This window comes from Myodes glareolus, chromosome 4 (genome assembly GCF_982192425.1).
Source record: "Myodes glareolus chromosome 4, mMyoGla1.1, whole genome shotgun sequence".
NCBI classification, from domain to species: Eukaryota; Metazoa; Chordata; class Mammalia; order Rodentia; family Cricetidae; genus Myodes; species Myodes glareolus.
The window spans coordinates 105,247,311-105,261,127 of NC_142029.1; the positions used below are offsets into that span (position 1 = coordinate 105,247,311).

Sequence of the window (13,817 nt, forward strand, 5' to 3'; positions counted from 1 at the left end):
CCACAGGTCTGCTGGGGTACAGGGCCTCCCATGCTCTGTGAGCCTCTGAAAGGAGGAAATTCATGGAGGGCAGTGGCCCCTGTTATCACACTCTGGAGGCCTGGGCAAGGGGATCTGGCTTTTCTGTCTGGGTTCTCACACTACAAATACTAAATATTTATACTCCTAGACTTGGGGGATGGGTGGTTTCCAAGCCTTCTCTTCTGTCCCTCCAGCCTCCTCTACCCACACAGCTCAGAGGCCCTCCTAGTCCTTCAGGTCTTCCTCAGATTTTGTGGGCTTGCTGTAGACCTCACTGAAGTCAGCGTCTGGGCTGTGAGAGGTGAGAGCCGGGTAGAAGCGGTGAGGGGTAGCTGTGTTGTCTAGACTGGTCTTGATGTGGATATGGGGTCGGGGGGGGGGTCCCCAGGCCTCTTGTTTAATTCTAGGCTTGCCTGAGAAGGCAGCCACATGTGCCAGACAAAGAGAAGACCCTGGTCAGTGCTTAGGAGCTCCTGCATGACGAGGGGCTGTTGTAGCTAGTGCACGCACCCAGTCTCTATCTCAGAAACTCCATCTTTCCCAGTGCTTTAGAGCAGAGGCCTTTCACTCCTGGCTTTCCCGGCTTCCTGTTCACTCTCCTTCACTTCTATGCCACCCTCACAGGCCTCCTTGCTATTTGTTCTTTTCAGTGAATCGAAAATGAGGTCTAACCCTAATATCTGTGCAGTCTTGCTATCTTCTGAGTAGGTGCAAGTGTGTGTGACAGAATGTTTGGGGTGTGGCATGGGGAACCTTGGTGTGCGCTCTGCAGGGCAGGAATGGGGAGCCATGAATATTAACCTGGTGTTGACACGATGTGGAGCGTGGCATGGCGGCAGACACCAGCCATCTAACGAGTTCGGAACCAGCTTGGGCTACATAGTGATAGCATGTCTCAAATTAGAAATGAGCTGCCCAGCACAAGTGAGGCCTAGGGTTACACACACACACACGGTTTTCTCCTGAGATGGGAGCCACCGAAGGTTCTGAGGACAGAGGTGACCAGGCTCAGGTGTCCGGAACCGGGGGTGGCAGGGATTCTGGGCGTACACAGATGCTGCTTTCTGTGTGAGAATCTGCGCGACGAGCTGCAGCTCAGCTGTATAGCAAAGGACTACTGTGGGAGGTGAGGCTCGGGGATCAGGACTTCATGATCCTCCTCGGTACTTGGGAGCTTTGGGACCAGTCTGGGCTAAAATACTACGGCCTCCTTCCCTCTCCGCTGCAGGTGGCTATGGGCACTGCCAGGCTGCGCACGCTGCAGCTGCTACTCCTGCTGGGCGCTTGGCGGGCACGTGGAGGTGCCGCGCGATGTCGCGTCACGCTGGTACTGACCCCGCAGAAGGCGACCAGCGCGGTCTGCGGGAACGCCGACGCCTCCCACGACGGCGAGCTGGCCGCGCTGCGCATGCGCGTGGGCCGCCAGGAGGAGCTGCTGCGCGCGCTGCAAAGGCGCGCGGCCGAGGGAGGTGCGCTCGCGGGCGAGGTGCGCGCGCTGCGTGAGCACAGCCAAGGCCTGAACACGCGCCTGGGCCAGCTGCGCGCGCAACTGCAGCCGGAGGCGGAGGTGGAGGCAGAGCCTGACCCGGGGGCGGAGCCTGCTGCCGCGCTCAGTCTGCTCGCGCAGCGCGCGCTGCACGCCGAGACCGAAGCGCGCCGGACGGCGGCGCTCCTGCAGCAGCTGGACGCGCAGCTCCGCGAGCATGCGCAGCTCGTGAGCCAACACAGCCGCCTCCTGGGCCGCCTGCAGTGCGCATGCGTCGACGCGGACCGGGGCCAGCAGCAGGTACCTCCGGCGCGCGATCTCTGGTCCTAAATCTGAAACGGTGCCTGCGGCGCCACCCACTGCTCTTCCGGGTGAATGGCTGGGGAGAGCCTTCTCCGCCCCACAGAAGGATATTCGCAGGCTCCGAGGCTCATGCTCACTGTCACTATACACAAGGAGAGCATATTCTTTTTTTTTTTGTTTTTTTCGGAGGCAGGATTTCTCGGCATAGCCCTCCCTTTCTGTTCTGGAACTCGCTCTGTAGACCAAGCTGGGCTCAGACTCACAGAGATCCCCCTGCCTCCGCCTCCCGAGTGCTGGGAATAAAGGCGTGCAACACCACCACCTACCTTTTGATACTTTTTTAAAAAAAGATTTATTTATTTATTATGTATACAACATTCTGCCTCCATGTATGCCCGCACGCCAGAGGAGGGCGCCAAATCTCATTACAGATGGTTGTGAGCCACCATGTGGTTGCTGGGAATTGAACTCAGGACCTCTGAAAGGGCAGCCAGTGCTCTTAACCACTGAGCCATTTACAATTTAATGTATGTGGGTGTTTTTTTTTTTTTTTAAAGGTTTATTTATTTATTATGTATACAACATTCGTTCTATGTATGCTTGTATGCCAGAAGAGGGCACCAGAGGGCACCAGATCTTATTATAGATGGCCATGAGCCACCATGTGGTTGCTGGGAATTGAACTCAGGACCTCTGGAAGAGCAGTCAGTGCTCTTAACCTCTGAGCCATCTCTCCAGCCCTGTATGTGGGTGTTTTGCCTGCACATATGTATGTCTGCACCACGTGTGGATATGTAGTGTCCAGATAGGCCAGAAGCGATCTGGAACTGGAGTTACAGACAGCTGTGAGTCACTATGTGGGTGCTGGGAGTGCTGGGAGTTGAACCTGGGTCCTCTGGAAGAGCAGCCAGTGCCCTTAACTGCTGAGCCAGCATCCAGCCCTGTAACTATATGAGGCTTCTGAACTTTGGGCCATTTCTGTCATCAGGATTTTCTTTTTCTTTTTCTTTTTCTTTTTCTTTTCTTTCTTTTTTTTTTTTTTTGAGATGGACTCACACCGTTTCTCAGCCTTTTGGCTAAGATCAAGTGGATTTGAGATGGACTCATGTAGCCCAGGCTGGGTTCTAACTCCTTGGTAGCTGAGGATGACCTTGATTCTCACGCTCCTCCTAAGTGCTGGAATGACAAACATTTGACCACAGGCCTGGTTTGGGCTGTTTTTCATCCCTGGTGGTTTTGTTGTGTCCACGGCCTCCTGCATGTGAGCCAACTGCTCTACTCTTGACCAACCACACCCCCAGAGTTGGCCCTGAATTTTGGATTCGTGATGGTTCTGCAGATTTTCCTACATTGTTTAAGGTCCATGTGCTGGAACTCAGCAGGTGTGTGCAGTGGAGCTGTGACTGACAGCAGAGTGGGAATCGTCCAGCTTTCTCTGAGTGTATGAGCACAGAGTAAAGGCAGGCGTGGAACAACTGTAATCCCTAGGACAGGAGGCGGAGGCTGGAGGGTGTCGCAAGTCCCAGGCCAGCCAGTTGGAGTGAGACCCTTTCTGAAACAAAAGCCAAACACAACAAAGCAGGATTGGGAAAACAGTTCAGAAGAGCACTTTGTGCGAGCATACACTCCTGAGCTCCCATCCTCAGAACCACAGAAAGCTTGGGCCTGTCTGTGTGTGCCCCAGGGCTGTGGTGGACTGGTGTGTGTGTGTGTGTGTGTGTGTGTGTGTGCGCGCCCCAGGGCCGTGGCGGACTGGCCTGTGTGTATGTGTGTGTGTGTGTGTGTGTGTGCCCCAGGGCCGTGGTGGGCTGGCCTCTGTGTGTGTGTATGTGTGTGTGTGTGTGTGTGTGTGTGTGTGTATGTGTGTGTGTGTGTGTGTGTGCCCCAGGGCTGTGGTGGGCCTGCATGTATGTGCTCCAGGGCTGTGGTAGGCCTGCCTGTATATGTGTGTGTGTGTGCCCCAGGGCTGTGGTAGGCCTGCCTGTGTGTGTCCCAGGGCTATGGGGTCCTGCATGTGTGTGCTCCAGGGCTGTGGGCAGATGAAGGTTTACTGGGGCTTGCTGGATGCCAGGCCAACTCAAGTGCAGTGAGAGACCCCATCTCTAGGGAAGGATAGAGCATGAGACCAATGCCCTTCTCTACCGTCCATGCTTTACACATGGCCTCACCAGCATTAGGCATTTGGTAGGTGGTGATAAATCTGAGGCACTGCCCTGCCTGATTTTCTGCTTATCTGGTGGGGAGATTTGTTCTACTGACCCTGCCTGTCCCCCTACTTCCCATGCCAGGGGATGCCTGGCCTCCTCAGCTGAGGGGTTAATTATGTCTGACTATATGGTCCCAGGTCCTGCCACAGCCTCTAGTGCCTTTGGTTCCTCTGAATCTAGTGGGCAGTGCTGGCAACACCAGCAGGAGGCTGCACGGAACCCCAGAGAGCCAGAGAGATCAGAACTTGAGGCAGCAGGAGCTCCCGTCTCCTCCCCTACCTACTGGGCACCTTGCTGTTTCCACCAGGCCAGTGGGTAAGTCAAGGCAGGCCTGCTGGGATGTGCGTGAGATGATGACCCAGGGGTTCCAGTGCCATCTGGGTAGATGGAAATTCAAAAGTTAGGATTTGCCTCATAGTGTGGGGACCAGGGGAAATGAGGGGACAAGAAAGGACTGTTAGCCTGTGACAAGAACAGCCTGGAGATGTGGTTCACTGGCAGAGCACCAAGGTCTTCCGTTGCCTCCCAGCAGTACAAAAACTTAACAAGACCAGTCCTTTTTTTTTTTTTTAAATTAATTTATTTTTTATGTGTATTTGTGTTTTGTCTGCAGGTATGTCTGTGTCAAGGTCTCAGATCTTGGAGTCACAGACAGTTGTGAGCTGCCATGTGGGTGCTGGGAATTGAACCTGGGTCCTCTGGAAGAGCAGCCGGTACTCTTAACCACTGAGCCACCTCTCCAGCCCCAACCAGTCCTCTTAATATAGTGAGAAGTAGGAAGAGGAGAAAATAGGCATGGGTACTTATTCTATGAGGGCATGCGAGGTTAGGACTCTGCTTTGGTGAGAAGTTGGCCCATAGGACCATGACTTTTGAGAGAAGAAACGGTAAGGAAATGGCTCTTCCTCAGAGGGAGACAGAAGATGGCTTTTATCTGGGTAAGGGAACTGGTAAGTCAGGCCCTGATCCAGCAAGGGCCTGGTTGACTCAGGCTATACCTTGTCACAGGTCCGTGGAGGGACTGTGCAGAGGCTCACGGGGCAGGGCACAGGCAGAGCGGAGTTTATGAGCTGCGGCTGGGCCGGCGCCTGGTGTCTGTGTGGTGTGAGCAGCAGCGGGAAGGTGGAGGCTGGACCGTCATCCAGCGGCGGCAAGATGGCTCAGTCAATTTCTTCACCAACTGGCAGCACTACAAGGTGGGTGCTTGTGGCAGGGGTGCGGAGGCTGGCTGAGGATACCCCATCCTGACCTGTTCCTCCCACCCTTTCAGGCGGGCTTTGGGCGGCCAGATGGGGAATACTGGCTGGGCTTGGAACCCGTGCATCAGGTGACCAGCCGTGGGGACCATGAGCTGCTGGTACTCCTAGAGGACTGGGGGGGCCGTGGGGCACGTGCCCACTATGACAGCTTCTCCTTGGAGCCTGAGAGTGACCACTACCGTCTGCGGCTTGGCCAGTACCACGGCGATGCCGGAGATTCCCTCTCCTGGCACAACGACAAACCTTTCAGCACTGTGGACAGGGACCGAGACTCCTATTCTGGTAAGAACTTTTATTCTGGTGGGAGGGCAGGAAGATGGGACTGCTAGTCTGGTTAGGGTGAAAAGCGGTAAAGTCAAATTTTCCCTTCTGAGAGGTGCAGATAGCTCAGCAGTTGAAAGCACAAACTATTCCTCCTTGGTTCGGTTCTCAGCACCCACTGGGTAGCTCTAGTCCCAGGAGATCCAATACTTCTAGCCTCTGTGGGTACCTACACTAAACCTAAATGTCAGGTTTGCTTCTGGTGAGCTGGAGTCCCAGCTCTAGCAGATGGAGACCAGAGGGGCGGGAGTTCAAGGCCAGCCTAGGCTACAGGGTGCCCTATCTCAAGGTAAGTTCTTCAGCATAAGGAGGCCAGGGGTGCAGGGAGCCCCGATTCCTTCTCTGATGACTAAGACCTAGGGACCATGCACTGTGAGAAGGGCTGAGTGGAAGCTAAGCTTCTTTCGGTGGGGACAGAGCTGCCCGACCCCGCAATCTAAGCACACTACCACTGAGCTATATCCTAGCCCACGTTTGTTTATTTTTGAGATACGATCTCACTATGGAGCCCAGACTGGTCTGAAACTCTAGACCCTCTTCCTTCTGCCTCCCACATGTTGAGATTACAGGTGTGTGCCAGTCCACCTGGGATAAACCATCTGGAAAGAGAAGCCCCCCCACAAAGGAATGAATAATAGATTACTTTGCAAAATGTATGGGAAAAGCCCTCTTCTTATTTTGGTAAGGAGATAGGGAATTAAGGCTGTTACTTTGAAGAAGAAAGTGAGAAGCCAGAGCCTTTTATCTTGGCGAGGAGATGGAGGATTAGGGCTTCTATTCAATAAGATAGGGAAGGTTGAGGGATGCTTGCAAAAGCTTTGCACAAAGAAGTGCTCGTAGAGACTTTATTTTGGTGGGAACACAAACTCTGTCTCTGCCCTCAGGTAACTGTGCCCTGTACCATCGTGGGGGCTGGTGGTACCACGCCTGTGCCCACTCCAACCTTAATGGTGTGTGGTACCATGGAGGTCACTACCGGAGCCGCTACCAGGACGGGGTCTACTGGGCCGAGTTCCGCGGTGGGGCGTACTCTCTGAAGAAGGCTGTTATGCTGACCCGGCTTGTGCGGTTGTGACTGTCCCATTAGTACCCCCAAGGTTATTTCTATCTCCTCGAGACAGTATCTTATAGCAACACAAGGTGTCCACACACCGTGTCTGTCGTTCCTGTGTGCGTCTGGTCAGGGTCACTCTCGGGGCCCACCATCCTCCTCGTCTTCCTCCTCCTCCTTTAGGTCTTCCAGGATGAGATGGTCCAGGTCATCCAGGAGGCCGCCTTGGCTCAGGCATGTGGCCACCGTGGAGCCGCTGCTGATGTGAGGGTTGCTGGGGTGCAGCACTCTGGGGAGGTGGTTCTGCTTACGGCTTTTGGGGTGGGCACAGGACGTCCCAGGCACATGGGGCTCTAGGGGAAGGAGAGTTGCTGAGATTCTGGAGGTGAGGGGAGTCTGTGGCTCTGCAGGGACCCACTGGAGCCGTAGGACACAGGGATCAGAGGTCCTACAATTTACAGGTGTTCAAACTCTTTAGGGAGGTAGGAATGTGGCCACAAAAACGGACTCACAGGTTGTGGGGACCATGGGACTCATAGGCTGGACACTATGGAGCTGCTGGGAACTTCATGGGAGGAGCCGGGGAGCAGTCAGCTCTAGGGAGCTATGGGGGACTCAGGGAAGGAGGGAGCAGCCAGGGGTCGGTGCACAGGGGATGCAGAATGTAGGTCGAACATCAGGGCCTCACCTCTCCGATTGTAGCAATCTGCAGCTGAGCAGGAGTGGGTGTGTGTGCTGCGCCGATCCAGGTCACGGTCCCAGCGTGGGGGCAGGATCCGAGTGGGATACACAGGGAAGCCGCACCCGTAGCAGGGTGATGGGGACCCCATCTGTGCCCAGCCCCTGGGGGCCAGCAGGGCTGTGAGGGGCTGATGGGGGCAGCTGGGCCCTCCCCCGGGAACAGGAGGAGGGGACGAGGCTGGGACTGGGCCGAGGGTGGGCTGGGGTGGGACAGGACCCTCACCGGAAGTTGTGTCGACACTTTGGGCAGTGGAACTCGGCCAGGCCCCACATCTTATCGGCTGGCACTGGGTCGTAACGTTTCCGACACTTGCGACACCTTGACACCTGAGAAGGCAGGGAAGGGCCAATGTGCAGGGCTGAGACAGGGTCTCACGTGGCCCAGGCTAGCTTTGAAGTCCTGACCTTCCTGTCTCCATCGCTCAAGAGCTGGATGCCAGGCTACATCCCTGTGCCTCATATGTGGGCTTCAGGAGTGCTCTGCTAGCAGACTACTGGAGCCGCAGCTCAGCCCTTATCAGAAGCATACTAATTATCAAGAGATTAGGGAGCCAATGGGCGTGGTGGTGTACACCTTTAATCCTAGCACTTGGGCAGAGGCAGGTGGGTCGTGAGAGTTCCAGGCCAGCCAGGACTACGCAGAGAGACCCTATCTAAAGAAAAAAAGAAAAGAGGTTAGGAAACTAGATTTGGGTTTGATTTCTGCCCCAGCTGTCAAAGTCAAATGTTTGACTTCTCAAGTCAGTGACTCAAATGAATGGTTCAGCTGAATATTGAAGTTGGGCTTGTCTAGCACGCGGGGAGCCCCTGGTTCTGCCCCCAGCCCCATGTGAACCAGGTGTGGAGGCAGGAGGATGAGGAATTCAAGGTCATCCTCAGCTACGCACTGAGTCTGAGACCAGCCTGGGCTACAGGACACCCTCTCAATGAGCAGAAAAGGGGGCTGGGGAGATGGTTTGTTATTCCTGCAGAGGACCCAGGTCCAGTTCCCAGCACCCATGTGTCACTGTGGTGCAGGGACACATATGTGAACAAAATACCAGTATGCATAAAATAAACCTAAAAAACTAAAAATGGACGCAAAAGGTGGCGATTTGGCTCAGTAGGTAGAGCTTTACCCATGAGTTCAAACCCATAGCCACATGTAAGAGGCAGCATGGCTAACTGCACACAACCCTAGTGCTGGGGAGGCTGAGACAGGAGGCTTCCTGGGCCATGCAGCAAACCCCTTAACGGACTGGTGAGCTGCAGGGTTCAGTGAGAGACCCCCATCTCAAAAAATAGGGGAGAGCAACTGAGAAAGACACCACCATCAAACTCTGGTCTTGAGATGTACACACACACACACACACACACACACACACACACAGAGTCAGATCAGGAGTGGAGTGTAGCAGGGAATCAGGATAAGTCTGGGCAGCACCTCCTTCCTCTGGGGCACACGGCGCCACCACACGTGGTCACAGGAGGAGCAGGCAAACTGTCGGTCCACGGCAGGGATGAGGTCGTCTTGGGCTCTTTGGAACATTCGAAGATTGGCTTCTGTCAGGGGCAACAGAGAGGTGGCCACTGCCTGCAACATGGATGAATGGGGACAGACAGGGTCACCTCTGCCTCTGGAGTCCACTGTGAACACTCTCACTGGGGCACCATGGGTAGGTATCCATCCTGCATCTCCTCCCTGTCCACACCCTGCCTCAGCCCAGCCGCCAACGCACCTGGATATCTCGGTCTTGCTTCATGTCCTCGGGTGGGTCCTGAGGGGAGACACGGAAGGAGAGTTTAGAAACTGGAAAGGCTCTGCGGGTGCTATCCCCGTGTTTAATGGGGGAGGAGCCTGCGTGGGGCTCCTGGACTGGAGACAGGATCCTGGCTCTATATAGATGCAGCCAAGATGAAACATTATTGCCTGTGTTGAGAGCTTTTCTGTGTCACCAGAGCTGGGTCTGGTAGCACAATCCAGTCATTCAAGTTCTTGGGAGGGCAAGGAAGGAGAACAACAGGTAATCGAAGGCTGGGGCATGGCTCAGCATGGCCTACAATGCATGAAGGCCCAAGTAGAAGCCTAGACAAAAGCACAATGTCCCAGATATCCTTAAGAAGTAAATACTTGGGCTGGAGAGATGGCTCAGTGGTTAAGAGCACACTGGCTGCTCTTCCAGAAGTCCTGAGTTCAATTCTCAGCAACCACATGGTGGATTAAAATCATCTATAATGGGATCTGATGCCCTCTTCTGGCCTGCAGGCATACATGCAGGCAGAATACTGTATACATAATAAATAAATAAAGTGAATACTTTTGTTAGTCTCATTTCTGAGATGGCCCAGAATCTGAAATCAGTCAGTGATCGTGGCCCATGCAACTCAGTCCTGTATGACTTCTCGATCTGCAGAGGCCACACATGACACCTGACCTCTGATGTCACGTGGCTTTAAAGATTCAAGTTTTTAAATGTGTATGTGTGTCTCCCTGTGTACAGAGACACATGTGCAGTGCCCATGGAGGTCAGAAGAGGGTGTCAGATCCCCCAGACCCGAAGGAGTTGTGAGCCGTCTATGTGGGTGCTGGGAATGGAACTAAAGTCCCCTGTGAGAGCAAGTGCTTTAATAGCTGAGCCACGTCTCAGCTCCTTGGCCACAAGCCTTTAAAAGGTTCTGGGTTCGGGGGCTTGCAGCCATGTGGCTGCAAGTCTGAATGGCTGCTCTTTTGCTCCCAGATGGGGACTGTGGGCAAGCCCCTCTCTCTCCGTGGGTCCTCACAGAGGGGCCTCTCGGGGCCCAAACTTCATTACACAAGGCTAGAGTTTGAATCACTGAAGCCAAATGCTGGTTCCCAGACCCTGGTGAAAGTCACGACCCTGAGCTGTCCTGTGTAATAGGATTGCCTCCAGGGACCCTGTGTGACAGATAGGTATGAGAGGAACCAAAGCCTGGAGGTCTGCCCCCTCAGGTGCTCTCCGTGAAGGTGACTTCCTTCTAGTATTATTAATTTGTTATATTGTTTATAGACCGAAGCTTAAAGAATATGATCTGTCAGATGCTTTTAGGTGCCCAGCATGGTGGTGCAGGTCTTTGATTACCAGCCTCGGGAGGCAGAGGCAGGTGGATCTCTGTGAGTTAAAAGCCAGTCTAGCCTATAAGTGAGTTTCAGGACAGTCCAGGGCTTCATCGTGAGACCCTGTCTCAAACAAAACAAAACTAGTCTGTCTTTCAAGCAAGTTCAATACACGGAATACCAGCCACAGAAGCGACTGCGTTCACCCCTTCTCCATCGGGGTCTCTTTCCTCCCCAGCCCGGCCCAGCTTTTCTTCTAGAGCAAGGCAGAATTCCCTTGAGCCTTCCTCAGCAGCCAGGACCTCCTTATCCAACTGTCCAGTTTCCTCCATTTGAGATAACCTGCACAGAATGAGCACCTACTGCTTGGGAAAAGGAAGGAGCCTACATAGGGAGGTGGGCTCTCACAGCTGTGGTTTTGTTCCTTCTGCTGGAGAGAAGAGGGATTCTCCCCTTCCTGTGGGGGAGAGAGGGAGGACAGGTTACCTGGGCGTCCAAATCGTTGCTCAGCTCTTGTCCATCTTTCTGCTTGACACCTAGTGGGAAAATATGGGAAGGGCTCTTGAAGGGTGTGTAGGAGTTCCAGGTGATGAAGAGCCTTCCGTCTAGGGGGGCCAGGGTCGCTACAGCGGTTTTTAAACCACACCCACTCAGTATTCTCCCCTGGGTTGACTCACCGTACACGATAGAGCGCCCTACTCCGGTGTGATCGCTGCCAAACTTCCTCATAAGAGCCCCTGCCTTCTTGGGGGACACTTTTCCATGAAACTTCTCCCGGAGGCGCCTGACGCTCTTCTCCAACTGGGACGGAGGGGGGTGAACTCTGACGTGGGGGGCGACGGGGGAGCAGCGCCTGCCCCTTCATTCTCCTGAACTTGACCCAGGCTTCTGGCCTCTGCATCCCCATCCCCCCTCCCTTTAAGCCATTTCCTGGAAAAATCCAAAGTTCTCCAGGCATTGGTGGGGAGGGGGATGGTGGGACTGCAGCGCGTCCAAGACTCCCGGGTGCGAATATGAGGTCTGGTGGGATGCAGGCCAGGTTACCCCTTTTCCTTCCGACCTCTGACCCTGCAGCCCCACTGAGCCCGGGATGGAGGAGGGAGGTGGCCCGGGGGGTCGGGGTGTCCCCGGAGCCCTCCCCGCGCGGCCTGTCGCCGGTGGCGCGGATGTCCTACCTCCACGCCGTCCTGAGCCATGGTGGCCGCTGCACACCTGGCCGCGCCCGGGTCCGGGCCCCGCAGGGCTGGGTGGCGCCGGCGCGGCTCCGCCTTCCTCGGTCCCCTCTTTCGGTTTCGTTTCTGCGCGAAGCTGGGGTCCCCGCGGGGACCCCTCCCCGGCCGTCCGGCTGTGCGTCTGCTCGCGCGCCTCGCGGTGCTCCCGGGCGGTGCTCCCAGGCCTCGGCGCGCGCCTCCCCGCGTCCTGCGCAGCAGCGCGGCCGGGCCGGGGATGCAGCGCGCGGCCTCTGCAGTCGGTCACATGTCCCCACGCTGCGCGGGGTCCGCGTCTTCACGTCCCCCGTGGGGGCGGGGCCGCACCGCGTGGACGCGGGTCTCGGTGCTCCCGCGATGCTCCTCCCACTCGGAACCCAAAGCTTCTTAGGACCCTGGGGGCGCTTATGCTCTGCTCAGAGGCTCTGACCCCTGTGGCATCTCTCTCCCTAGGTCCCCCCAAGCCTCAGTTTCCTCCTCTGTACAATGGGCATGCAAACCAGGTATGATGACACATACCTGTCACACTAGCATTTGGAAGGTAGGGGAGGAGAATTAGGAGTTCATGACTGTCCTGGCCCACGTGGACCCTGTTTTAAAAAAGGAAAATATTCCAGAACAAAACAAACTTTCTTTGTCAAGCTTTATGGACTTCTGGAGCAGAGAATGGGTCCCCAGATTTGAGAGGCCTGGGTTTTTTCCCAGGTTCAAATCCCTTCCTTCCGGCAACCCTCTTCTGTGCCTCTTTTAGTACAGGGGTTGAATCCCCCCCCCCCAAAAAAAGCCCGATGCTTATTCCTGTGTGCGTTGTGGCATTGTTCACAACACAAAAGCCATGATATGGAATCAACCTACATGTCCATTAATAGGTAAAGGATAAAGGAAATGTGGTTTGTGTACACCATGTAATATTACTTACCCACAAAAAAGAGGAAGTCTTGTTATTAGCTGTAACAGGGACAAGACTGGTAGACATTATGTCAAAGTATATCAGCTCTCCGACTTAAGTCAGTGGATGCTGAAAAAATGATTGAGACACTGTAGCGAGGGGGGGCAGAAGCGACTGGTGACGGGTTACAGTGTTGCTCTTAGCATGCTAGAATAAATTCCAGTGTGCTGACTACTGTTTCAAAATAGCTAAGAGGCCTGCAGACTCACAGGGAGAAACATCTGTTTGCTGTGAAGGCTAGTACTCCGTTACTATGTTAGTCCATACTCACAGGTCACAGGAAGAAACATCTGTTTGCTGTGAAGGCTAGCACTCTGTTTCCATGTTAGTCCATACTCACAGGTGGTCAAATATTATGCTGTAGCCCAAGAAATGTGAGTCATGTGCCAGTCAGAAACAAAAATCAGAGTCAGACGGTGGTGCACACCTTTAATCCCAGCACTCAGGAGGCAGAGCTTGAGGCCACCTTGGTTTATAGAGAGTTCCAGTACAGTCAGAGCTACACAGAGAAACCCTGTCTTGAAAAAACCAAAAGTGATGAACAAGGCAGCCACCAACAAACACATTAGTGTAATTGGCTCACAGGTGGCTGCCACAGCTCCGTGCTTTGGATAAGGGGTGTTGTTTATTTGGAGATTCCTAGGCTCTATGGTGAGGGCTTGTCTCAGAATGGTCGCTTTCTGCTTTTTGGAGCTCATGATCTTTTATTTTTTAATATTTTATTTTATTTTATTTTATTTTTTTGAAAGACAGAGTTTCTCTATGTAGCCCTGGACATCCTGAAACTCACTCTGTAGACCAGGTTGACCTCGAACTCACAGAGATCCGCCTGCCTCTGCCTCCCAAGTGCTGGGACTAAAGCCACCACTGCCCAGATGAGTTTATAATCTTTTAAATTTTATTTTTATGTCTTTATTTTTCATTGACACAGGGTGTCACATAAGCTGGGATGGCCTGACATCCCTGTGTAGCTGAGAGTGACCTTGAACCCCAATCCTGCTGCCTCTACCTCCACAGTGCTGGGATCTCAGGCGTGTACTGCCATGCCAGTCACACACTGCACATGTTTATCAGCTGACTTCTGTGTGACATTCCTCGGTTTGGAGCTAGAACAACTCAATGAGACAAATCCAAATGGTTTTTGAATTAGCAAGTATCAGCCGGGCAGTGGTTAGCCACGCACGTCTTTAATCCCAGCACTCTGGAGGCAGAGGCA

At 54.1% G+C, this 13,817-nt stretch overlaps 2 protein-coding genes across 3 annotated transcripts; one reads left to right on the forward strand and one right to left on the reverse strand.

Moving 5' to 3' along the window:
- The first annotated feature begins 188 nt into the window (after positions 1-188).
- On the forward strand, positions 189-6,746 carry Angptl6 (angiopoietin like 6). Its single transcript, XM_087905823.1, has 6 exons — positions 189-322; positions 1,250-1,807; positions 4,155-4,332; positions 5,026-5,213; positions 5,288-5,558; positions 6,482-6,746. Exons 2-6 carry the CDS (start codon positions 1,256-1,258, stop codon positions 6,670-6,672), a joined length of 1,380 nt encoding a protein of 459 aa, XP_087761949.1. The 5' UTR covers positions 189-322; positions 1,250-1,255; the 3' UTR covers positions 6,673-6,746.
- On the reverse strand, positions 6,055-11,773 carry Shfl (shiftless antiviral inhibitor of ribosomal frameshifting). 2 transcript variants are annotated; one of them, XM_085689868.2, is made up of 9 exons: positions 11,620-11,773; positions 11,122-11,245; positions 10,931-10,980; positions 9,108-9,146; positions 8,813-8,962; positions 7,613-7,716; positions 7,337-7,491; positions 6,750-7,001; positions 6,055-6,196 (listed from the first exon to the last, which is right to left on the reverse strand). In XM_085689868.2, exons 1-8 carry the CDS (start codon positions 11,638-11,640, stop codon positions 6,784-6,786), a joined length of 861 nt encoding a protein of 286 aa, XP_085545994.2. In that variant the 5' UTR covers positions 11,641-11,773; the 3' UTR covers positions 6,055-6,196; positions 6,750-6,783. The 2 variants fall into 2 exon arrangements, with proteins under 2 accessions (XP_085545994.2, XP_085545993.2); XM_085689867.2 differs by lacking the exon at positions 6,055-6,196 and having other exon boundaries at positions 6,429-7,001.
- Between the last annotated feature and the right edge of the window lie 2,044 nt (positions 11,774-13,817).

Excerpts from the sequence above, each read along its gene's own strand:
- Angptl6 (XM_087905823.1), top strand. The coding sequence starts at position 1,256 with ATGGGCACTGCCAGGCTGCGCACGCTGCAGCTGCTACTCCTGCTGGGC. Across the intron at positions 4,333-5,025 it reads TGTTTCCACCAGGCCAGTGG|GTCCGTGGAGGGACTGTGCA; the intron begins GTAAGTCAAGGC and ends ACCTTGTCACAG. Across the intron at positions 5,559-6,481 it reads GGACCGAGACTCCTATTCTG|GTAACTGTGCCCTGTACCAT; the intron begins GTAAGAACTTTT and ends CTCTGCCCTCAG.
- Shfl (XM_085689868.2), bottom strand. The coding sequence starts at position 11,640 with ATGGCTCAGGACGGCGTGGAG. Across the intron at positions 10,981-11,121 it reads AGGGCGCTCTATCGTGTACG|GTGTCAAGCAGAAAGATGGA; the intron begins GTGAGTCAACCC and ends TTTTCCCACTAG. Across the intron at positions 7,002-7,336 it reads AGATTGCTACAATCGGAGAG|AGCCCCATGTGCCTGGGACG; the intron begins GTGAGGCCCTGA and ends TCCTTCCCCTAG.